The sequence below is a fragment of the Pteropus alecto genome, unplaced genomic scaffold (assembly GCF_000325575.1).
Source record: "Pteropus alecto unplaced genomic scaffold, ASM32557v1 scaffold20, whole genome shotgun sequence".
Lineage (NCBI taxonomy): Eukaryota > Metazoa > Chordata > Mammalia > Chiroptera > Pteropodidae > Pteropus > Pteropus alecto.
In genome coordinates this window covers 37,727,016-37,753,054 of record NW_006436298.1, presented here as the reverse complement: position 1 = coordinate 37,753,054, position 26,039 = coordinate 37,727,016, and the positions used below count along the sequence as shown (strand labels likewise).

Sequence of the window (26,039 nt, the reverse complement as noted above, 5' to 3'; positions counted from 1 at the left end):
AATGTATTCTTAGATATGACTACAAGCACAAGCAATGAAAGAAAAAAAAAGGTAAGTGGACCATCAAAATTTAAAAACTTTTGTGTTTGAAAGGACATTATCAAAAAAATAAAAAGACAATCTGCACAGTAGGAAAAAATATTTGCAAATCGGTATCCGATAAAATCTAGTATTCAGAATATATTAAAAATACTCATAACTCAATAATGAAAAGACAAACAATTAAGTTAAAAATGGACAAAAGATTTGAATAGACATTTCTCCAAAGAAAATATACAAATGGCCAATAAGCACATGAAAAAATGCTCAACATTTTTAGTCACAGAGAAATGAAAATCAAAACCACAATAAAATACCACCTCATATGCATTAGGATGACTATAATCAAAAAGACAGACAATAATAAGTGTTAGAGAGGGTGTGGAGAATTGGAACAGATATCAACAGATATCATACACTGCTATTGGGAATGTAAAATAGTACAGCCACTAAGGAAAACAATGTGACAGTTCCTCAAAATGTTAAACATAGTGTTACCACCATATGCCACAGCAATTCTACTCTAAGTTATATATACAAAAGAAATAAACATATATGTCCACATAAAAATTAGCATATAAATGTTCATACCAGTGTTATTCATAACAATCAAAAAAGTGGAAACCACCAAAATTCTCATCAATTGATGTAGCCTATCCATAGAACAGGATATTAGTCAGAAAAAAGATGCTACAATATTGATGAACCTTGAAAACATTATGTTAGGTGAAAGAGCCAATCACAAAAGACCACATATTATATCATTCCAATTATATGAAATGTCCAGAATAAACAAATCTATAGAAACAAGAAGTAGATAGTGATTGCCTGGGCTGAGAGAGTTAAAGAAAATGAGAAGTGACTGCTAAAGAGTACAGGTTTCCTCTTGGGATCATAAATATGTTCTCAAAATTGATGGTGGTGATGATTGTAAAACACTGTGAACATACTGAAAACCACTGAAATATACACTTAAATGGGTGGAGTATATGGTATGTAAGTTTTATCTCAATAAATATTAAAAAACTCAAACTTCCAGTCATCATTTATACTTCCCTAGTAGGTTCTCATTCTTCACTATTATAAAAAATACTCTGAAGAAAAGTCTACATTTAAAAAAAAATCTATAGGTACCAACTTAATATGACTCTTAATTTCGTAATCCTATACTAAAAGCATGTTAATTATGTTATTTTCCAAAAACCAATATCAGCATAAATTACTGAAATAAATGCCTTGCTTCTTTATCCTGTATGTAAAAATATAAATTACTTCCATCACTAGTAATTATCAATAAAATTTCAAGGAAGTTCAATTTAACATAATCTCTCTTTTAGGAAAAAGATAAATATAAGACTACTTTTCAATAGGGAAACTATTAAACTTATGCAACTTTATAACTGCAATAGTTAAGTTTTAAGATGCATTTTAAATCATTCTAAGTTTTTTTTCTTACTTTTAACAGGTAAATGAAGAAGGTATTATGTTTTAAGCTATAAACTTTAGATATTAGCAATTGTCCAGCAAACATAATAAATTTAATTTTAAATATTTGAAATTTATAATTGATAATATCATGATCTGTGAAATAAAAAGTAACCCAGTTAGCCAGGATAACTAAAATGTTATCCAGATAATTGCTTTACCTGGTAATCTGTATTGTCTAGTGAGCTATATCTAACACCATAAGAATGACTAGAATATTCAAAGTGTTAGCACTAAAAAGATTGCAAGTTCTGAGTGCTATTATTGAAATGACAATAAAACCCACCATCCCAGAATTAGTATTTGGATCTGCCAAATAACTTTGTTAGTTTACACATTTTATATTCCTTCCTTACCATTTTAGGAATGTTTTGGGGAAATGCAGAGGTAGATACATGTGTTTCTATCTACCATGTTTAACTGGAAACTCCCCTTTTGCATTTTCAATATAAAATAAAAAATAAGATAAATATTATAACACAGTGGATTTTATTAGCAACCTACAAAAAATTCAGAAAAATTATTTAGAATTACAAAAAGAAAAATCTCTGGACTGGATAAGAGACTATAAATAGCCTATATTTGTCACATTCTATGATTTACATGGCTAAGCTTTTTTAAAAAGGATTTAGAATTAAATATAGTATAAAGTTTTACCTGTAAGATTCCAGAAGATCTACAATTTCAGTCTGCCCAAAGTGTTTAGCCCAATCTAAAGCCATCCTGCCAAAATTCAAAGATCAAATTAAGACAGAGAATAATGTTCTCAAAATTATAAAACTAGTACTCAATCAAAATTACTCATTCACCAGGAAGAGATGTACCAGCAATTATTACACAATAGCTTTTAATATAAAGACAAATATAAGAAATCAAAAAAGATATGTGTAGTTATACAAAGAACGGTGCAGCTTAAAATTACCAGCCATTTGATGCTTTGCTATGGACATCGGCTCCCATACTAATTAACTGCTCTACTTGACTTGAAAAACCTCGTCCTGCAGCAACCATCAAAGCTGTTGCACTGGTTTCACTATGTCTGTAATCAACTGAAATAAGGAAAATATATGTCAAAGCTCCAAATTACTTTAAATCATTTAAATCTTTTTTAATTTAAATGAAAAAATAGAGTACCAGGAGAACTAACCTGGGACTTGCTCTTTCAGCATTACATAATCCTTAACTCATATCACCCAAAGAGATCTGTTATTGATATGCCCTAGTATAGGGGTCCCCAACGCCCGGGCCATGGACTGGTACCTGTCTATGGCCTATTAAGAACCAGGCCGCACAGCAGGAGGTGAGAGGCAGGCAAGCAAGTGAAGCTTCATTTGTATTTGTATCGCTCCCCAGCGCTAGCATCACCACCTAAGCCCCACCTCAGATCATCAGGCATTAGATTCTCATAGGAGCACCAGTCCCTGGTGCCAAAAAGGTTGGGGACTGCTGCTCTAGTATAAACAGGATGAAATAGGAATTATCAGGAAGGTTGGAGAAGGAAAGATAGTTGTTAAACTGTCTTAAACTTACCAACATAATTAAAATATAAAAGGAAGGCTACTAATTTGCAGAACCTTTAATCTTCCTAAATCTAGATATCACTTTGATCATCAAATAACATGATATAATTAAATAATTTATGTTAATTTTCATCAGCAGCTGGTAATGCAAGTTTAAAACCTTTTTTTGTTGTTCTTTTGTTTTGATTTTATTCTCCCATCATTCCAGGCTATTATCTTCTAAGATTCTAAATGGGAATAACACTGGCAAAAAATTTACTTCTCATAAAACCCCTCCTTCAGAAAAATAAAATTCTACTGAATTCAAATTTCTTCCTAGAATATATTTCTCAAGGAATGCTTTATATTATAATTGCTTACACTAATTTGCTTAAATTACAAAATTGGTCATTTCGAAAGGAAATCACCACTGAAAAAACCTGTGTAGTAAAATTTAAGATAATTATAAAAGGAAATTTTTAATTTTCCATATATATCCAATTATCCACATCATTTAATAACACTCTAGAATATGGTATCCATTACTAATATAAATCAATGGTTCTTAAGGTGGGGTGGGGGACTTACAAGAGATTTACCTCAGGCATTTTATTTATCAAAATAGAGTTAGCCATGCCTTACTCTTATATTCAAATTCAGTAGGCCAGACACATGCATTTTTCAAGGGGTTTGCAAAAATTATATGTACTCATTATATGAGAATTTTTACTTTAAATATCCAATTAATAGCCTTAAAGAATAGAACCAAAATGGGTGTAATTTGAGCAGAGGGGCATGAATATATATAAGCGTTTAAAATGTTCAAAAATTCTTTAATACTCTTCCCTTCAAGAGGTGGAGCCTACTTCCCTTCTTGAGTGTGAGCTGGACTAAGTAACTCACTCTAACAAACAGAATAAAGTAGAAGTGATGGTGTGCAACTTTGGAGACTAGGTCATAAAAGTACCTCTAGCTTCCTGCTTGCTTTTTCTCCTTTTGAATCACTCACCCTGGGAGAACCCAGAACCACTCCCAGATTCTGGACTCTCAGAAATTCTGTTATATAAAAAATGTTTTAGGTTGCTAAGTTTTTAGGCTGATAGACCTACTCTCCCCAAAGCTGGTAACTAAGAGATTAACACTCAGGACCAGACACTATGCTTTTAAAAGGGACAAATTAGAACATAACCAGAGAAGGTGGACAAGGACAGGAGAGGACTAGATATCACATTATGTTAAAGAGGAATAGTTGAAGTCATAGGTATAGTCAGCCCAGAAAAATAAAAAATAAAAAAAGAAAGAATATCTTCATATACCCAAAGGTCTGTCAGGCATAAACAGATACGATACCTCTTCATTATCTCCCCAGAAGCAGAAAAACATAGAGGCTATATAGGTAGATTTCACTTCAAAATATATTTTTAAAATATTAACAATTAAACCAAATTTGAAAAAAATGTCAAGAAAGGTAGTAAAATTCCTATCACTAAACATATCAAATAGATTATCACTCAGTAGGATACTTAAAAGTTATATTATTATTCAACAAATATTTATTGAGTACTTACTCAAGCAGTATATCTGATCTATGGTTAGAAATCCATGGATGCATAAGGCTGACTATATACATTGTTCTATACCATTTAATATAAGAGACTTAAGTATCAGCAGATTTTGGTATCTGAGGGAGTCATGGAACCAATTCCCCAAGTATACCAAGGAACAGTAGTTAGGTTTTTGGAGAGTCAAAAGTTAGGTACAAATTTTCAACTGAGTAGGGAGTCCATGCTCCTAAGCCTGTATTGTTCAAGGGTCCACTATACAATAAATAATAAAGCAAGGTAAGGAGAAATAGTGAGAGAAGGGTACAGTTTTAGTAAAATGATCAAAAAAGGCCTCTCTGAGAAGGCAATATCTAAGTAGAGACCTAAATGAAATAGACACTGGGCCATATGCGTTATCTGGGGACAGCATTCCAGGCACAGAAAAACAACAGAACAAAGGCCCAAAGATGAGAATGTGCCAGCACATATGAAGAACAGCAAGAAAGTAAGGGTGGCTAACATACAGTAAACAAGTAAAAAGAGTAGTAGAAAATGGATTTAAAAGACAGACAGAAACCAACTCAGGGAAAGGACTTTGATTTTTATTCAAAGTGTAATTGAAAGTCTTGGGAGAGCAGAGAGAAGAGAAGTAGCATGATCTAATTTCCTTTTTGAAATGATCACTCTGTTCTCTGGAGAACATAAGAATAAAAGCAGTTAATAGGTGACTGCAGAAGTCCAGGAGAGAAATGTTGGCTTGGACTAGGATGGAAGCAGTAGGAGAAGTGAAATGTGGTCAGATTCAGGATTTATTTAGAAAGTAAATAAATTTTACTTTAGGATTTATTTAGAAAATAAAGTTAACAGAATGTGCTAATAGATTACATGTGGGGTGTGAGAGCAAAGTCAAGAATGATTTTATGTTTTGTTGCCTCAGCAACTAGGTAAATAACAATACCCTAGATTCAAATTCAAGAGGTCTGAGATGGCCAAGTATGTACATTTTTAAAAAGGTCTGCAATTGACTGTGATCACTAAGGAAACACTAAGGAAAGAGCAGGTTGTGAGAGAAATAGATAAGGAGGGAATCAAAAGTTGTTTGAGGTATATCCAGTTTTATTCCCCTAACAGACATCCAACTAGAGATGTCAAGTGACCAGGTATATTGAAGTCAGGGGGAGGTCAGAAATGGAGATGTAAAATTAGGAGTCATTTTAAATAAATATATAAAGCTATGACTAGATGAGAGCCACAGAGTAAGTCAGTGTAAGTAGAAGTAAGGTCTAAGGATTGAGACTTGCGACATTCCATATTTAGAGGTCAGTAAAAAGAGGAAAATCCTACCGAGGGAATCAAGAAATTTTAGCTAGGGAGATGAAAAGAAAATATATCAAGTATAGAACATCAGAAGTTAATTAAAGAAAAGTTTTAAGAAGGGAGTTCAATAATAATTACTGTAATAATAATGCTGAGAAGTTTAGATGAGGGGATAAACTACTTGACATCTAAATCCTTTCCAGTACTGACTTTCTATTATCTTTTATTCTGCCTTTTGCCTAGAAACCTTCAGGATTCTGAAACTCACCTCTCATTGCCAATATCCACTATAATCAATTAATAACATCAGGATATCCCACTAATGAAACATGTCACATGACATAAAGCATATACATATGAATTAGAACTTGACCTTATATCTTATATAACTGAAAGTATGCTAAAAGTCTCCAATTCAATAACTGAAAAATCTAGAACAAAGTTAACGTGTTTCTTCCTTTTCTGAAATCAAAAGTCTCTTTGAAAATCCAAAATACTCCCTAGTGGGGGGATATACTTATGTGCACAATACATATATGTAAAAATACTTTTGCACATAATTGTCATATATTAACAGACTCCATAAAACTCTTCTGGATATAACTAGGCTAAAATCCCTGATTTAACACAACATTTATTTATTATATTACGCTAATAAGAAAATCCTGATTTGTGCATTTGAAATAAGTACTCCGAAAGAACAAATTATTGGTTTGAATAAAAAAATATAGTACACACAATTTGAATTAAACTAAATTTCTAGCATAAATAACTGTAAGAGTAATAAAAAATATTTTTAATAAATTACACTTACCACTAACATTTTCAGTTAAAATAAGGTGAAAAACCTGAGCAAAGGCATCAACATCTTTATGCAGCCATATGTCAGAAAGACAAGCATCCATTTCCTTTATTAACCATGGTTCAAGGCAATTCACATCTTTTTCTGTCTTTAAAAAAAAAAAAAAGCAAAGATTATAAATTACCTAGTTTAACCTTTGCTTGCAAAGAATGTGAGATGACCATGATGGTCATAAAAACTATTAATCATAAGATACTATAGCATAGGCTTTGACATAAAAGTTTCTCATCTCATCATAAACATTGTAACTCACAATATTACATCTTGTTCTTACATTCACCTTTTATCTGAGAATAAGAATGTTTGTCAACAAAGGAGTATGATCCAGTCAAAATATTAACTAAGTATGCCTCTGATAGGATGTTGTTAAATGTGGTAATTTTCTCTCCCAACTGAACAACAGTGGGACCATCGCCTGGATGGTCCAACATTTTCAACATTGATGCCAGATTCTAACCCAGAGCTATTACATTACAATCTCTGGTGATGGAGGCCAGATTCCTTAGGGCTTTAAAAGTTCCTTAGGTGATGCTAATGTACAGCCAGGCTTTAGAACGACTAATTTAATAATCAAAATGCTGTTCATTGAACCAAATGGATGTTCCCTATACTAAATAACAATTTTAAACATGCTTTAAAGTATTTTTTAAAACTTAGACAGTACATATCTGCATTATATACTATCTAATGCTCAAAATAGTTAAATTCTTTTTCTAAACAGTGTGTAGTCCCACCCATATTCTGCATCATACTAATCACTAATGCCTTTAAAAGAATTCCAAACCACAATCAAAGACCAGAAGCATCCTAGGAAATCAACTACTTCCAGTTTTCAAACAGACTGCTTGGAACCCAAAGAAGCAGAGGCCCCACCCGAGGTTGGGAGTAGAGAGTGATGGATGAGCTGGCAGGACTTCCATGAAATATTTCATTTGTAAAAGATTTTGTGGCAAAATAGAAAAAAGGAAAGGAGAGGAGAAGAAGGAGCTGATTTGGTCTATAGCGGGTGATGGATTTTATAAAGTCACATAGCTGGTTGGTGGTGGAAACAGTATCAATTATTTGCTCTGATACCAGTCTTTTCTCGATTTTCTCCTAATTTGGCTTATCTTACAGTATTTAGCTCATAGACTTAAATTTTTAAGATGATAAAATATCAAGCAATAATAATATATATGCATAATATCTATAACTATTTTCTTCAAAAATTTGGAGAAAACATTAAAATAAAGTTAGAATGAAGCAATAAAAGATACTGCATTATTTGCAAAAAAAAAAAAGTATTAGAAAGTTGTTCTAAAAACTGTGGTTAGCCTAAAATAAACTATAAGCATTATATTTTAATAATGCAGTAAAATATTGTAATCTCATGAGATGTTCCTTAAATTATACAATTTTCACTCAAAATACCAGTGTAAAACCAGTGAGATCTTACCAACTGACTGAACACGGCATCACCACCATCATCCAATAAATCATACTCTTCAGTCACATTTGGAACAGTTCTCTGCCTCTGAGATTCAGGTTTGAAAGTATTCTCTTGAGCTGAATACCATTCTGTAAGTGTGGTTTGTTGTTTCTCTTCTAAAGTAATTGCCAAAGAGAATAAGTAGATAAATTCTTTGCTTTTTAAAATATATTCATTTGTTTTTAAAACAAGTGAAATTGAAAACACTTAAAAGATAGCCTTATTTTAAATTATTTTAAAAATGTATTAATTAGGAATAGTTGATAAAATGTTATGCTGAACTATAAGGACACATGAAACCACTTAAAATCTTATCTATTCATGCATTAGTAAAAATTTTACTTCTAATCCATAATCCAAAGAATAGTATTTTAACCATACAATAAATGTTGTTTAAATCAAGGACTAATATTCATATAACACTGTGTAGAAAAACATTTATTGAACTTCTGCCACAATACTAGTTGTTTGAGATATGAATTATATACAATTTTAACCTTCAAAAGTTTCAAAATCTAGTAGTTTTATAATTTACATATCAGTGATTCAGCATTGCACAGTGAAAAAGTCATTGCTAATTGCTTTTTTTCAAGTGGCAATTCCAAAGAGAAGATATTTCTCCCAGGTCATACAGATAAAACAAAGGAATCAAAGCTTGAAGCTAAATTTTCCATCATGAATAATGTAGTTAAAAGTAAGCAAAAAGAATCTAACCCTAAATCAAAATGTGAGATATAGTGTAAGTCATGATAAGAGATGTACTAATAGACAAAGAATGCTAAAATAAAAATACAGAAGCAATTCATGACAATATCTAGATTTGAAAACCTTGACATTTGTATCAAAGATGAGCATGGTATTACTCACATGCTACTCTTTTCACTCCCTCCCACCCACTCCCCACTCTTGCCCTATTAGATACGCTATGGCATATCAAATGTGTGGCAGCATATACTCCTCTCCTTAAAATAGTGGTTGAATTTTTGGATACAACCATACACAACCTCCTCAATTCTGGCATCTACTTTCAATTCCCTGCTGTAGACTATAACTTTTGGACATAAACCAGAATGTAAAATGTACACTTGGGACAGTATTCTAATATAATATTATATAATTATACACAAGAGAAAAAAACTTGTACTTTTATAGTATAAGACTGGAGTATTTGGAAAAGTTAATAGGAATAATAATTTTCTTTTATATTTGTTTGATAAAAAAGCTTACCTCGCTGTTTTTCCTTTTTGTATTTTAACATTTCTTTGTTTGTGTATCCAGTAGTTCTTAAAATGTCTTCCAGAAACATTTCTTTTACTTCAAATGGTCTTCCTTGAACTAAATAATAGAAATTTTTTAAATAGTTTTTTTGCATCTTAAAGATAATTCACATAAAAACATGAGAATCTCAAATTAATTAACATGAGTGTAAAATCAAAAGCAATTCCACAGGTTAAGTGATCCTCATGATATTGTCCTTTAAACATAACTTTGATCTTTATTTTAGAAAACTGTTCATTTGCTTGATTTTTCCAGTGTTTCTACTTATCATGTGTTTGGCATCATGGCAGGCACCAGGAATACAAATGGAAGCAAATACAGAGCTACCTCTGACCTCTTGAAGTTTGTCAGCTAGAAGAGGAGACAGACATTAATCCAATAATCCAGAATATAAATGTAAAAATAGAGTTAAGAAAAGTCCTATGAGAAAGAAACACAAGTACCATAACAGTATAATACGGGGGCCGGGCGGGGAGGTTGGGGGTTACGGAGTCAAGAAAAGCATCCTGAGAAAATGAGGACCAAAAGAAGAGGGTAAACAAAATAAGCTATACAATGAAGAAAAAAACACCACATGCAAAGACCCTATAGGTGGGAAGAGTATGATGTTTTCAATAAACTAAAAAGCCAAACTACTAGTTCCAAGCTAGCTGGAACATAGTAGGAGTGTGGAGTAGAAAGGGAATTGTAGTTCGAGACGAGGCAGCAAAAATAAATAAGTCTTGTTAAGAGTTAGGTCTTTACCCCGAGGTAAAGGTCTTTCAAAGTTTTAAGCTCAGGAGAGAATTCAACATCATGGAACTGAACAGATTTAAAAGAGAGCATAGTGGATGGAACAGACTAGTTAGAGCTATTCCAACAGTACAGGTAAAAGAGGACAATAACTTGAATGAGATTGGTAATGGTAAAAATAGAAAAAAGACAGATTCCACACAGTCAAGAAATAAAATCCACAGAACTCAGCATTAGATTAGATATGGAGGAATGATAAGGAAGAGTCAATCATAGTTCTTGGATGTCTGGCTTACAGAACTGGATAGATGATGATGTCATTCCATGAGGTAACAAAGAAAGCTGAAAGAGGAATAGGTTAGCTGGTGGGAGTTAAGGTTTGATTTCAGACATGTCAAAATGTGAGGTGTCAAAATGAGCTTTCAGTTAGTAGATATATAAATTTCTTGTGCTATGTCATCCAAGAACATTATGAGAAAAAAGACTTATATGTTTGTGACTTAGGTGACCAGGTTGGTGGTATGATGAATCAAAACAGGCAAGACAAGAGAAGTAGATTTTGTAGAAATATTAAGTATTCCATTTCAGGCATATCAGAATTGAGCTGCTTATAAGGCTCTAGAGAACAGTCTGAATTGGAAATAAAGATTCAGGAGTCATCAGTGTAAAAGAGAAAATAGAAACCAAGGAAGGGCATGAATGAGAACTTTCAGGGAAACTAACTGTGCATCTCCAGTACCTAGTAGAGTACAGCATGGGGCAGGAAAGAAGAGGAAAAACAAAGAAAAGAAAAAAAAGGAAAAGTGAGTAAGGAATTTAAAAAATGGATCAAGAAAATAAACCTAGAAAATATCAATGCTTAACACCATGCAAAAGAATAGAAGCCCCAAAGGCAACCACAAAAGTACAGGCTGCAATATAGAATGAGATTCAGAAGGCAGTGTCATCAAAAAAATTATGCGATCAGAGTATTTCACAAGAAGGGTAAGGAGGGCAACCATGAAAAATACAACAGAAAATTTAAGAAAGATTTTTGTGTAAAATTTGAACAGTAGGCTTAGCAATTAAATCAGTGGCAAAATAATACTGGTAAGAATACACAATGAACAGCACTATACACTGCACAAATGTGAATCATTTCAGACTTTTGAATAAGCAAAATGGCAAAATCTATTAAAATTTAAAATAGATACACTCTTTTACTTACCAAGTTCCCTTTCAGGAACCTATCCCTAGAATCAAGAGCACCAGTATATAATAAGGATATATGTACAAGGATGTTCATTATAACATTGTTTATGGTGGGAGTAAGGGAGGATCTAGAACCGATCTGAATATCCAAAAATAAAGAAATGGTTAAATAAATCACTGCACATTTATATTATAAAATATTAAAACCACTGCTTAAAATAATGAAGTATATCTGAAATTACTGAATTGGTGAACTGTTCATAATATACTATTATTTGAATAAAGTAAACTGCAAAATAACGTAAGTGCTCATTTTTTAAAACCAGTATCTATAAATCTGATATGTATGTATATATTTGCATATGTTGTATGAGCATGGATAAGGTGAGAAAAAATATATGCTAGGCTTTAACATTAACTAATTTCAGGAAAGTAGTATGTGAAATAACAATAGGAATGGGCAATTGTAAATTTTTTTCCTATATATGTTTGTACTATATCATGGAGATGAACACATACAACTTTTTCCATTTTTGAAGAGAAATTGAATAATTTTTTAAAAGACTGGTGACAAAACCAGTTTTGATTAAAGGACAAGGACAAACATTAAGTGGCAGCATATTTAGAAGTACATAGGAGATAAATATGGGAGTGTAGACTACTCTTTCAAGGAGTCTAGCAATAAAGCAGAAACTACAGGACAGAATTTAGGGCTGAAATAAAAACTGGAGAACTGGCCTCGCAATACAATAGCAAAGACTGTAGATGGAAAACAATGAAAATATAGAGATGATTAATTAAGCGTACCTCAGAGGAAACAGAAGTGTATGCTCTTCTACTTCAGAGCATTCCTCAATTTTGACTACAATAAATATAATCATATCATAGAGTATTCTCTCATAAAATGCTAGGATAAATCTGATAATTAACTTACTATATATCACTGGACAACTTCCAAAATATCTTATAAACAGATTTACATCCAAGGCTGCACTAGAAAGAATTAGTTTCAAAGTTGGGTGCTTTTGCAACAAATCTCTTAACTTTGTAAGTAGAAAATCACTAAATCGATCCCTTTCATGTACTTCATCCTGCAGTAAACAAAAATAAAATCACGGAACAGTTAAAACATTATGGATGACTATGTCTTTAAAATTATGGAGTTTTATACTAATTCAAATTAAATGTGGACAAAGCCAATCAGTACTAGTGAAAATTTTCTATTATAGACAATTCAGAAATAACCAGACATTAACAGCCTACTGTGGATTGCTTTTTTTTTATTCACAGAATATAAAACCACACAAACTAAAATAAATTCTGAATTAGTAAAATCTAATATACTTTTAATATATACAAAATCTATTTAACTATGCTTCTGTTAGCATTAGAGCACAGGTGCATCCTTTGGTCTGAATACACAGAACAAATAAGTTTCCAAAAGCTGCTAATTGCAAGTTTATAAAACTTAATCTAATTTTTTTCTGACACAAACTGAATAAAAGCTTAAAATTCTTTTAAAAAGTGGTAATTCATCTACTTACTTCATCAGCAGCTAATTTAACAGCTTAACCACAAGTTAAATGACTATTAAGTATGCTATAAGGCTGGGAAATACATGTTTGTTAAAGGAGGCATCAGATGACTAAGCATACAAGAAAAAAAAGAAAACTTTAACCATTCTAGAGAACTCTAAGTACATGCATGTAACATTTTCATATATAAAAAAGCACTATTTTAAAAAACTACCTACTTATTTTATTTTCCCTTGTAAAATCTAATGGTAAAAATATATTTAATACAAAATATTTATTTCTAATAATTATAGAAAATAAAATAACTTGATTATAATAGCCTGTTCAAAAAAAAAAATTGGTTCTCACTTATAACCTATTCTAAAAATGTAATTACATATTTAAATTTTAAGCAATCTAAATTATATATGGCAAATTCAGCAATATTCTTACCACAATTACATGTGTCACAGTTGACAATGTACTATCTCCTGCCATCAATGTACGAAGCAATACTCCATTTGTGCAAAATGTCAGAAGTGTCTTTGGAGAAACTCTTTTCAAAAAAACCAAAATAACATGCACAATTACAGATATTATATGTAATTAAAGCATGATCACATTAAATGCTAGTTTCACATGTACTTTAATGAATGTTAAAGTTACTAACATAATAGTGTACTGGTATGTATGCTTTATTAGCAAAGTTATGCGAAATGTATTTTATGCCTGACAATCTCACAAATTTTTTATTACTAACAGCCCTTTATTAATTAAATAATTATTTTGTTAAAAGACAATAAATATATTTTTTAAAATACTTTTTGTTTGGGGAAAAAAGTATATCATAAAAGAGACCAGCTTTTTAAATCACTATACCAAAACTACTGAGAGCAAAGAAATAGTACTATTCACGAAGAAAGTACTAATAGTACCACTAATAATAACAATCAACTCAGTCACTAACATTTATTGCGTGCTAACTATCAACTTCATATCAAACCTGTGTTCTAGATGCTTTTATTAGCACCATTTTATAAATCAGAAAACTGAGGCTCAAAGAGGTAAAACAATTTAATCATAAAACTATGAAATGGAATTTGTATCTATGGTCCAAACTCTTTCTAAAACTATTTATTCAAAACGTCACTAAGTTTAGACATGACCTCAATGTCCTGTCATAGACTTATTACATGGAGTTAAATGATTATCTAACTTTTCGAGTAACACATTCTCTATATTTACTGAAACATAAACATTTATCTTTTCTAAGAATGATAAAAGATAAGGCTAAGATAAGAAGAATTGTCTTTACCTGCTTTCTAATCGTATCTGATACCCAATTGTTTGACCAATCCTCTCTCTTCTCTCTGCAGCAACTCTTTCAGCCACAGCAATAGCTGCTAATCGTCTTGGCTGAGTACAAAATATACGGCAGGGGATACCATTTTTAAAACAATCATCTAAAAGAAACTGTGGGATCTGAAACAGAAGTTTGAAAATACTGTAAAACGATACGATTATATACCCCCAAAATCCAAATAAATCATCTGAAAAACTTACAACTAAAAACGTTCTGTAACATGTCCAAATATAAAGTAATCATAAAATCAACATTCATTTAACTGCTAATAATCAGCTAAAAAATGTAATTTAAAAAGATCTTGTTCACAATAGAAACTAAAACTAAAATATTGAAAAATTCATAAAGAAATAGTTAAAGCTTACACAAAAAAGACTATATAATACTAATGAAAAACATAAAAGATCTGCATATATAAATAATTAAGACATGTTCCGGGATGGGACTAATCAATATTCCAAAAATGTCGCTTCTTCCCAAATTATTCTATAAAATCAATGAAACGACAATGAAAATTCCATGGGAATTTTTTAATAGTGAAAGCATAAAGAAAAAATAGCCTAATCCCAGAATTGCAGACACTGCTATAAACACTTTTCTACAATTAAATTCAAACCGGTCAGAAAGATTTAAAATAAAAAGTCTACCCACCACCACCACTACCAATAGTACTCTCCAATAAAGTAACTACTGCTAAGTTTCTTATAAACTCTAAGGAAAAAAATGTTTACACAATTTAGAATATTTGTATATGTAAACAGGTTTTTATTCACACAGTGATTATTGTACTTAATATCTGTAATTTGTATATTTCACTTAACATACTGGATCTACCTAATCCATTTTAATAGCTGTATATTCCATCCTATGGGTGTGCTATAACTTAATATAACTATACTTTAGGTAATTTCTAGTTTTTTTAGGTTTGTTATCTTTGATGTTGTTTGCTATTATAAAAAGTGCTTCAGTGAATATCATTTTCACATACTTTTGTAAAATAAAGTCAAGGAGTATGTAAATTAAATTTGGACAGAAAATTACCAAATTGCCCTCCAAAACAATTTATACTCCTATCGACAAAGCAGAAGATGCTGCTTTCCCAATAGGTATGCAAATACTGGATATCATATTGTTTTATGCATGTTTTAGCCTCTGGGATTTTTTTAAACTTGACTAGTTCACCCAGAAACATAAATCTACACAAACTAAGAAATACACAAACTAAGAAATATTAAAAAAGAAAATATAATGAAGAGGGATATTATTCCACATACTGTAAAGTTACAAAAAGCAAAAACAATATATATAAATGCTATATAGAAAACAAAAACAAAACACACGCACAGACACACACAAAACAGAAATATATACTCCAAGTTTCTGTAAATAACGCAAGAGTGTGACAAGAGAATTAGAAATCTTTTGCTTTCCCATGTAATATTTCCCATAATGTTTGAATATTACATACTAAACATGAATAATGAACATGAAAACTTAACTTCCTAATGCTACCAAAGGCAAAATGAAAATGACTAATGATAATAACTTTCCTCTATATTTCATAGAACAGAAACAATAGTAATTTTACTTGAACTCCTTGAACAAGATACAATTATTTCTTAGATTTAAATCCATTAGATCAATAGTTTCTCTTTGAAAATCAAAAAACACAATATTTAATTCTTAATTAAATTCTCAAGTATCCTTTCATAACTAGTAAAATGACATACAAAATAGTGAAAATAGGCATACATAATTCCAATATACAGATATCATTAGCAAGGACATTCAAATAATTTAAATAAAAATATATCCGTTATGGTTACCAAAAGTTTTATAATCTCTACTCAAATAATTAAAACTGCTACAGTTAACACCTACTGGCAAAACTTACTATAATACTAAAACAATTATAACAACCTAAGATTCACTGAAGTAACTCTATAGAATTTCACTTAATCATAAAAAGACTCGTAATGAAGAAAAATCATATATTCAAATAAAAATTTGATTAGGTTTTTAATTATTTAGTTTAACAGGCTTGGGTATTAGGGATAAAAAGTTAGACTTCTATGAAAATGGTTAAATCTTAAAAGTAAATAATTCATAAAGTTTATAGTTAACTTCTCCTACCACCTTACCTTACCTATTGACTAAGTTTATTAAACCAACCAATATAACCACAGGAAATCTTAAGTAAGTCTCAAAAATAAATTTGTCCATAAAAGAATGTAAAATTATGTTAACTTTTCTATCCAAACCTCTATCAAAAGCAAAGTAATGTTACTATTTTAACATACTAACATGTAAGAGAACAAAACCAAGAAAAGGTCATATTATTATGCTATACTTCCGAACTGTTACCTTAATGATAAACTTCACGAAAATGCTTTGATTCAAACCTATCAAGTTAATTCTATTTTATATTAACATTTATCGTTAATATTGCTTTTAATTTAGCAACTATTTACAAAACACTATGCTAAGCACTTTATATACATCTCTAAATTTCACCTTAAATAGTAGCAATTATTAGTTCCATTTTAAAAATGAGAGCTCCAGCTCACAGAGGTTATAAGACTAGCCTAAAACTTCACATCAATAAATGAGAAAACTGAAATTTGAACTGAAGGCCAAAGTCCATGTTCTTCCCATGATGCCAAATCACATTCTCACTTCTGTTTAAATGAAGGCCCAATGTACTAGTTTAAAAATAAATATTTTAAAATATTTCCTTGCTATAATTTCTTAATATCTACTCCCAATAATAATTTATTTCTGAAATAACCATAAAAGTAACCAGAAGTTTGTTTTTATTAAAATACATGTAGTATAAATTTGATATAAAATTGTCACATGGGATAAAATTTTTTCTTCTATTAACAACAAAGAAACAAACCTGCGTAGTCTTTCCAGACCCAGTTTCTCCTACAATCAAAACTACTTTATTTTCCTTAATTATTTTAACAATTTCTTCTTGTTTCTCAAACACTGGCAGAGACTGCCTGAAAGAATCAAATTCAGATTCTCCTCTTTTCACTGGAATTTGAGGTATGCCATTGTTGAGTCGCCCACTTGTCTTGCTCATTTCCCGGTTTTCTTTAAAAATGAATAAAAGAAAAAAATTTAAGATCAATCTAAAAAAAGTGTTAAAAATAAAATAATTTCTAATATAATTTTGTTCAAGTGTTTCTTCTCTACTAAATCTACATAGTTAGCAAGCAGTGCCTCAACTGTTGTACTCTTACACTTCATATTCTTAAAGAACATGTTACAAATTTCAGTATCAATTCGAAAGAAAATTTCTCAAAAATATTTCTGGTGCATAATGTTTACAAATGAAGAAAAATCAATCATTCAATAACCATTAAAACAAAACACGATTTGATATCCTAAAATGATTTTCAGGCTTATTTCTATCAATAATACACAGAAAATTAAAATTTTTAGTAGGAAACCATGTGCATATTTATAAAATCTGTATGTACAATGTGAAAACACATTATAAAAAAGAAAAATACTCTATATGTTTAAGTTAAACATGTACGATTATGTATGTAATCAAGATAGAATAATATGTGTAAATATAAGACCCTAATGCTTAACAAATTTCCTAATTGAACATTTTAGCCAACATCTACACTTAACTAAACATATAGAAATAAAAAGGGGATGTGACATGTTTTATATTCTTCATATAGGTCAAAATATTTGTGTGAATTTAAAACTTAAATTCCTTAATATCTAGAACCACGTATTTTCTGCATTGTGCGAACTTACTCCAATAGACAGTGGAAATTATGCAAATTCTGTTACTTTGGGTAATAAATAATGTTCTCACTCGGCAAGTTATTTTTCCAAATAGTGAAATTACAACGTCATTTTCTAACCTAAATGTATTATTTATCTACCTTTAAGCAAGTTAATGTACTAAAGACTCTGTCCTGCCTCTTATCAGAAGCTAAAGCCCCAATTCCAAATCTCACTCATTAGCGTGTCATGGCAGTGTAATACAGAAAAGTCTAGAACTTGGAGTCAAATCCCAGCGCTTCAGTTCATTCATTGGCTGGTTGAGTGGCCTTGAACAAATTATTTAACTTCTCTGAACCCCGGTTTCCTCACCTGTGAAATAGGGTAAATTCCTACCTTACAAGGCTTGCTATGAGGCCCTATAGATAGTTTGGTATATTGCCTAGCATACAATAAGTGCTCAATAAATGGTAACTATTACTATGAAACTTAAAATAAATAAAACTTGTCTAACTTCATGACATGCCTTAATGCTGCATTTAATTTCAAAATTTTCACAAGTCTTAATCATTTAAACAAGCTACTCAAATTGGAAAATGTTATTTCGTCTTAGTTTTAAAAAATAAATTTAAAATGGAAAAAGAACAATCATCAAATAATAGGATAAACACAGAAGCTCCCCAGAAAATACATACCAGCTTCAACTGCAAACACATTTCCTCTTTCTGTTTTAGGCAGAAGTTCAGTACGCTCTTTATTGGTGACAGGAAATCTTTGAATTAGGCTCCTAACAGCATGTTTTGTATTATGAGTCAAATTACAGGTCATCATTGCATGAGCTGTTTCTGATCCATCTTTCTTCTTCACAGTTAGGTATCTATTTGCTCCCTTTCTGAATATTAATAAAAATCATTTATTTACTATACGTAGTCAATTTGTTCACATATGATGTATGCCTACTTAGAAAACACATCTCAAGCAAAACATTGAAAAAAATCAAAATGCTTTGGGAGAAAATGCTGAAAATTCCCAAAAATTCAATTAAAGAGGAGTGTGGTGCTAAAGTGGCCATAAGACCATTTTCAATGAAAATTTTAAAATGCTGCAAATCCAATTTTAAATCAGTAAAAATGGCTTACTTACCCACAAGTGTTAAAGTTTGTCTTAGCAGACTCCATGGTGTATGAAACATCAACAGTTAATACATGCTAGGAAGCATACAGAGGGAGAAAAACCAATCTGAACAACAAAATCTAAAAATAATTAAAAAGTTATGGTTCACTGTCCAGATTAACATATCCCACTGAACGTTTCCACAGTATGCTGGTAATGTCACACTCCCATGAAAACCTGTTAAGAGGACCAAGTTTAGTGTAGATGGAAAAGCATAAGTTTGCATTACTGATAAGTATTTGCAGATGCATATTGGGGGAAAAAATTTTTTTCAAAGCTTCTGGCCCTAGCCTTCAAATATAAGGTAATGATGATTTGTAACTGTTCTCAAATTATTTGATGTACATATATTTGTTTCTTCAACTGGTCCAGGACTGACCATGTTAAATACACAAGAAGTCATCAAATGTGTTTTGAATGATTTAATAACATGTGCCTATAATATAGTTCAAAGATCTGTTAAAGACCTCAGGCTCTGAAAGCACACCGACCTGGGTTTGAATCCCAGCTCAACTACTTATTAGATATGGGACTATAAGCATATTACTTAATAGCTCTGAGCCTAAGATAATAATACTTGCCTCAAAGGACTATTCATATGATTAAATAAGATAATGCATGTAAAGGGCAGTATCCATTACAGTAAGAACTAAATAAATGAAAGCTATTATAATTATAGTGAGAAAGAAATGTCATTTCTTATATTTAAAAAGTTTACCTAAAATATTTGTTTTACCATATGTTAATGTCACTCTGATATTTATAGAAATGAGCAACATAGCCACAAATACAATGAAAGTTACATGTATAATTTTCCTAATTAATATTAGATTTAAAATTTTCAACAACTTTTCACTATAAGAATGATATAAAACTGAGGATTAATCTCTACAGTTTTAGCTATCTCAGCCTTCCAAATGAGGCTTTCAATTTACCAAGATTTTTAATTTCTGGAATGCTTTAATGAATTATAAGCTTCCTATGAAGTCATCAAGTCCTTAAAAAGTGCTTAGTGGTTCTTAAATAATGGCATAAAGATGAAATAATTAAATTTAACCTGATCTAGAAATTTTAATTATTTCCATAGTAATTGGAATTATTGGATTCTAGAGAAGTTCTCTGTACTAGGTTCTTTTTCCACAGACCTTTCTAAAACTTCAGCACAATTGCTATAGACTCAATCATTCATTCCCCTTCTGTGCCATTTAATTCATAAAATTTTAACTACAGAAGGCAGGAAGTCTGAGGAAATGAGCACTAGAGCAAGAGTTAGGAGGCTTGTGTTCGGCTAGTAATAATCTTTTAACTAACTAGCTGTATGATCATAAATAAATCATTGTACATCTCTGGCACTGCATACTAATTAATTTTAAAACCTCTACTGTTTCTATCAGTTCCAAGATGCTTTAATTTTCTTAAAAATCATCCCAGGAAAGTTTTGCTATATTTCACCTTTAACTAATTTTCTTTTATTCGTTCCTTCAATCATTCAGCATATATTGAGCACCTATGGTCTGCCAGGCACTATGTTAGAAGCTGGGATTACAAAGTTGAGTAAAACATACTCTTTACTCAACAAGGCCACAACTAAAATAATGGGTCAGAATGAAACTTTCCTAATAATAAAAATGTCTAATAATAATACAGCATTTATGTATAAAAATAATGTTTATAAAATTATTTTTATATTTACATAAACATATACATAAAAATTGTGGATAAAAATAACTCATACTAAACAGGTTTGAGTACTTAGTCATTACTATTTAACATTTATGGAATTCAGTTTGAAGATGGCTGGTGGGGCAGAAAGATAACATCGACTTGATAGTTCTAATGTTTTAGCAAGATTTTACTTGTGGCTATTAGTGCTCGTTCCTAGCACATTCAGCACCACAGTGACACTGATATATAATAAAAAGATCTGTGAAATTTTTGGTAAATGTTCATCTTTTTGATGTAAGGATGGAAACATTCAATACAATTGAGATTTGTCCTCCTGTGTAAATAAACATATTGAAATCTCCTCATTATGCTTGCATTCCAAAGTAACTGACACTATGTGTTGATGAAAACCATAAGAGTCTCCTCTACAAAGAAAATTAACTTGAAACTAGCTGCAAGTGGAAAAGATGCTAGATAACAACTTCACATGAACTTTTTAAGGAAAATGCAAACCTCGTATGTAATTTTTAAGTATAAAAATAAATGTATTAAAGTTACAAATAAGAACATCATAGCTTCTAACTTTAAAGGCTAAAAATAATCAGTACATGCTATAATGAAGTTTTAGCATTTCAATGTCTTCTTCCTTTCAAAGAAAAATGATATAATTAATCAAATTTGATGAAATTTTAATATTAACCATTTTGTCAATTTACATAGCATGTTACTGAATATTTAACTCGAATACAACTACATGCATCACTACTCCCCACATTCCAAATCTGTAAACAGTAGATCAGCTAAAGAGCCAAAATTGAAATGACTACTTAAAAACTTCCCAGCCACCAAGGAACTAATGTCTCTCAAAAAATAATACATACGCATTTTATGCCTAGTAAATGCTTAATTTCATATCTCCTTAATTTATACTTCTGTTAGGCAGATAGACAACAAGTTCTAACTCCAAACCATTTTCTCTCCAATACTATAATATAGAATTGCAAATTTATTAAAGTTTGCATCATACTAATTTGTACTTTTTTATGATTACCTAGAAATTAATAAACCAACCAGTTAACTCTGTCACTAAACAAAGTTGCTTTCATGTCATGGATACTATGTGTTTGTGGTAAATTTATCCTTTCTCTGACTCCTCAAAGCTCCCAGGACATTACTATAAACTCATTGTGGATCTCAAAAATTAATTAAACATTGTCTATATTCAAATCCTAGCTCTGCCACTTGCTAGCTGTGTGATCTTGGAAAATTACTTAATCTCTCTGAGCCTGAAATGCCTCATCTGTTACACAGGTGCCAGATGTTAATAACAGAGCCTATCATATAAGATTATTGTGAAGATTAAATAATAATCTACTTAAAGCACCTAGTACATGCCTGGTGCTACTGCTGCTATTGGGCACTGTAGGCTTTTTCTCTTCAATGGATGTTCAAAAATTCACTAAGAGTCCATCGCTTTTAACCCATTCTTCCTCTTCTAGCTAGGGGAAAATAAGGTTGCAGTATGCAACCTTCTGAGGCAAAAGGCAGTAACCCAAGTTTGAAAAGGAGAACTTTTCTGTAGGTTAGAGCCTCCTGGTCAGGGTGAGTAGAACACTTGGATACCTATTAAGCAGTGACTCCAGCAATCACAGGATAAGAAACATATACTTAAAAAACTTACTTTCATTAACTTATATTTTCTCTTTCCATAAGTTTTGAACAAAGTTCATTTTGTTAATTTCATTTTGTGTAACTTGAACTAAGAAGAAGAAAAAAGATTTTGTTTTGTTCATGAACAAGTTAAAGACTCGGTAAAGTGTGCTCTTAAAACCAAAACACAGTGACCTCAGTTGAGAAAATAGGAAACAAATTCTAAAGAGGTGATATTTTTGGTATGGAAAAACTTGACTAGAATTCCAAAGAAAATTTTGGGATATACTAAAGAACACAAAATGGGGGTGTTACTCCAACAAGAGTATTTTCACCAAAAGATGAGCAATTTAAAAAATAATCAATTGCAAAGTAAATTCAACTCTTTAGGAGGCAATGAAAAACAAAATCTAACACACATGGCTTCATTTTGAAAGAAGAGAGATCAAAAAAAAAAAAAGTGATTAGTAAAAAACAATAAATTATCTCACAGTAAGCATAGAATCTATTTTTTAAACCTTGGAAGAGACTCAAAATAAACTACAGAATCACAAAATCTTAACTAAATCAAAGAGATTAACTCCTTCATATTTTACATTTAAGAAAACATGCTTTTAACATTTAAGGGACATGACCAAAGCTAGAAAATGAGGCAGTGAGAGACTGGGAGTTAAATCGAGGTTCCTATCCCTTCCTCCACACTAGTTACTTTCTCAAATATATATTAAGGAATCATAATGCCAGGCACAAAATAAAAATAGCATAAAAATTAACTTGTTAAGTTAATGAAATTAATGTTACAAGGTAAGGTAAAAAAAAAAAATCTTTACTCAAGGGTGAACAGAAAAAAACATGAACTATAAGTCAGGTACAAATTAGGAACTGGATAAGTCAGCAGGGTTGCCTTGCTTCCCTTAGCATCTCTTTTCCTTTTTCCTTTCTTTTTACTGTTTTCTCATTGATCTTTTTTGTCCTGATAACTTCTTTCTTGCTCTCCCCTTAACCCAGATGTTTCTCCATTCTGGACCATCCCTTAAGCGATTATGCTACTGAACTGAAGTAGAGGTCGTTTATTCTAATGAACTGCTTTCCTAAGAGTAATTTCTAATTGCCATTTCTAAGTTTGTTGTTCAGAATTCAAAACCCATTTAACCATAAAAATATACAGCTGCAGACTGTGCATTTATAACAGATGTTTTCTAGTGAGTTCCACAATCTGAAACTCTTAAACTCAAATACCTCTGAAATATTTTTATAAGTTCACAGCAACTTCAATTGGCAGCAAAGCCTGATTAAATAGACATGAGGTTATTTCTGGTCTTTATTTCTCTTAGTGTGAATATTCATACTTTGCAGTAGAAATATGAATGTGATTGAAGGTGATGACAATATCTTATTAGGCATATTATATAACATACTGCAAATACACCCTAATATCTTTCTAAAATCTGAAGAATTTGAATCTCTAAACATATTTGGTCCAGGTGTTTCTGGATAAAGAATTATGACCCTGTACTCTATTATTTTTATTTTCAAGTGCAGTATTATACTTATCCAGAAGACTGTAACATGGAAGTGCTCAGGAACCTAACCATTGTTCCAGCACTGACCTTAGTGATGTTCAAAATGCACATTCCCCTAAACTAAATCCCTTATCAGGAATGTATCACTGTCACCATTCATATGCAAGACATTCCATCATCAGCTACTTTCATCTTAGAACCTTCCTGCTATTTATTTATTAATATATTTACTTAATAAAGTATTGTTTTCCCTCCTCTTAACATAAAAACTGGTGAATTAAAATTTTACCTTTTTTAAAAAATTTCCCTTTCTCAGGGATTTTCAACCAGGGGCAATTTTGCTCCCTAGTGAACATTTTGGCAATGTCTAGAGGCGCTTTTGGTTGTCACAACTGGGGGTGAAGATGATACAGGTATCTATAAGGGGTAAAATCTATGTATGCTGCTAATCATCCTACAATGCATGCAACAGCCCTCCACAATAATTATCCAGTCAAAATGTCAATAGCACCATATTGAGAAACCCTGCTATATATCAATCCTGCCATCCTTAGTCCCAAAATGAAGTATTTCCACAGAATTTTAGAATTCTTCAGTTTGGATAGCTCAAATGACCTTTTCTCCCTATGGATCAGTGATTCTCAAAAAAAATATGTACTCTTTCCTCCTGTTCCATTTTATTTAATCATTACTAATCATCAGATTCTTGAGTTGTTAGCAAACAATCAACATGTGTTCTAAAGCTTACCATTACAGTACAGTAATATTGAGAGAGTTCTGTAAATAATTCTGCTTATCTTTAGTTCACCCATTCTTTTAAAAAAAGATTTAGTTTCTATGAAAAATGAAAATATTTCTCTTAAGCAATCAACTTCAACTTTTAAACTATCTTCTCTTACACTTTAAAATTTACTAGGATGAAAAAGAAAAGAGCTGAGTTTGGTATGGACATAAATCAGTTTATCTAAATACAATATAATTAAGGATGTGAATTTAAAACAGTAATAACTATTTAAATATAGTCAGAAACATTTCTTTTTGGTAAGTAACTTTTTTAAAAAATAAGAAAACCTATTAGCTTACCCTTTACTTTTAGAGACCAAACCAAGAGACTGACTCAATCGATGGATAAAGGCTCTTTCAGTACTGGTCAGAGAAGAAGGAAATTCCATTTCTACAAGGATAAAAACACAAAATACCATTTAGAGATAATCAGTTGTCTTTTGAGGTGCTTCAATATGCATATATAGATATGAAATGTGAAAAAATCATAAGCATATCAAAGTTATTATATTTTATGTGAAAAGTAGATAGTAATTTAACAACTACTGAATGTCTACCAGAGTTATGATATTAAAAAAAAGTAAACCTAAATGTGATAAAGAACTCTAATGGTTACCAGATTACTACTCTTATTTATGCTGTAATCTTCCATTGGTATAATGACTGTTGAACATATTTTACGATTTTAACTTAGTCCTTACTTCCTTAATTAACAAAATGTTTATTTCCTTCCATGACAAGGTATACTTGAGCATTATGAATGCTCAACATCAAACTTCATTGTCTTTGCCTTCAAAAGGGTACAGACTTCATATTTCACTACCTCAGACTGGATTTGTTATTACATACCGCTGAGGCTGTACCTTTGTTTAAAGTAAATTCAGAATCACTCTGTCCAGGTCATTCCCAGTTTTGAACTGCAAGCTTCCATCGTTAGGGGCCTCTATTTAGGCCAGCGAATCGGAATGAGCCCTCAACACACTGTACTGATTACCAGAGGTCAGCTGCTGGACCTGCATTGCATGATCCAAGAGAAGTAGCTTTCTAATCTTAAGAGGTGTGCAAGACGTTTCATATATCAAAACAAGTGTAATTTTTAAAGTGTGTAGCGTGATGCTTCTAGGATTTAAATAAAGCACTACATATTGCCAGTGCATTTGTCTGATTTCTTAATTAAGGCTACCGCAACTTCCTTTAAAAAAA

The 26,039-nt window shown here is 31.1% G+C and overlaps 1 protein-coding gene across 3 annotated transcripts in view; it reads right to left on the bottom strand.

Annotated features, from left to right (window-relative positions):
* YTHDC2 (YTH domain containing 2) overlaps positions 1–26,039 on the bottom strand; it is a 59,783-nt gene that overhangs the window by 32,931 nt on the left and 813 nt on the right. For 2 of the 3 annotated variants that reach the window (XM_025047798.1, XM_006913287.3), the window contains exons 2-12: positions 25,137–25,227; positions 18,738–18,934; positions 17,192–17,391; positions 14,245–14,411; positions 13,383–13,485; positions 12,350–12,506; positions 9,442–9,549; positions 8,182–8,330; positions 6,699–6,834; positions 2,447–2,573; positions 2,182–2,247 (exon numbers count right to left, since the gene is read on the bottom strand). In XM_025047798.1, the coding sequence (XP_024903566.1) occupies positions 2,182–2,247; positions 2,447–2,573; positions 6,699–6,834; positions 8,182–8,330; positions 9,442–9,549; positions 12,350–12,506; positions 13,383–13,485; positions 14,245–14,411; positions 17,192–17,391; positions 18,738–18,934; positions 25,137–25,227 (1,501 nt within the window). Of the gene's footprint in view, positions 1–2,181; positions 2,248–2,446; positions 2,574–6,698; positions 6,835–8,181; positions 8,331–9,441; positions 9,550–12,349; positions 12,507–13,382; positions 13,486–14,244; positions 14,412–17,191; positions 17,392–18,737; positions 18,935–25,136; positions 25,228–26,039 lie in introns of those variants that run through there. The other variant, XM_015590486.2, reaches the window with a different exon arrangement.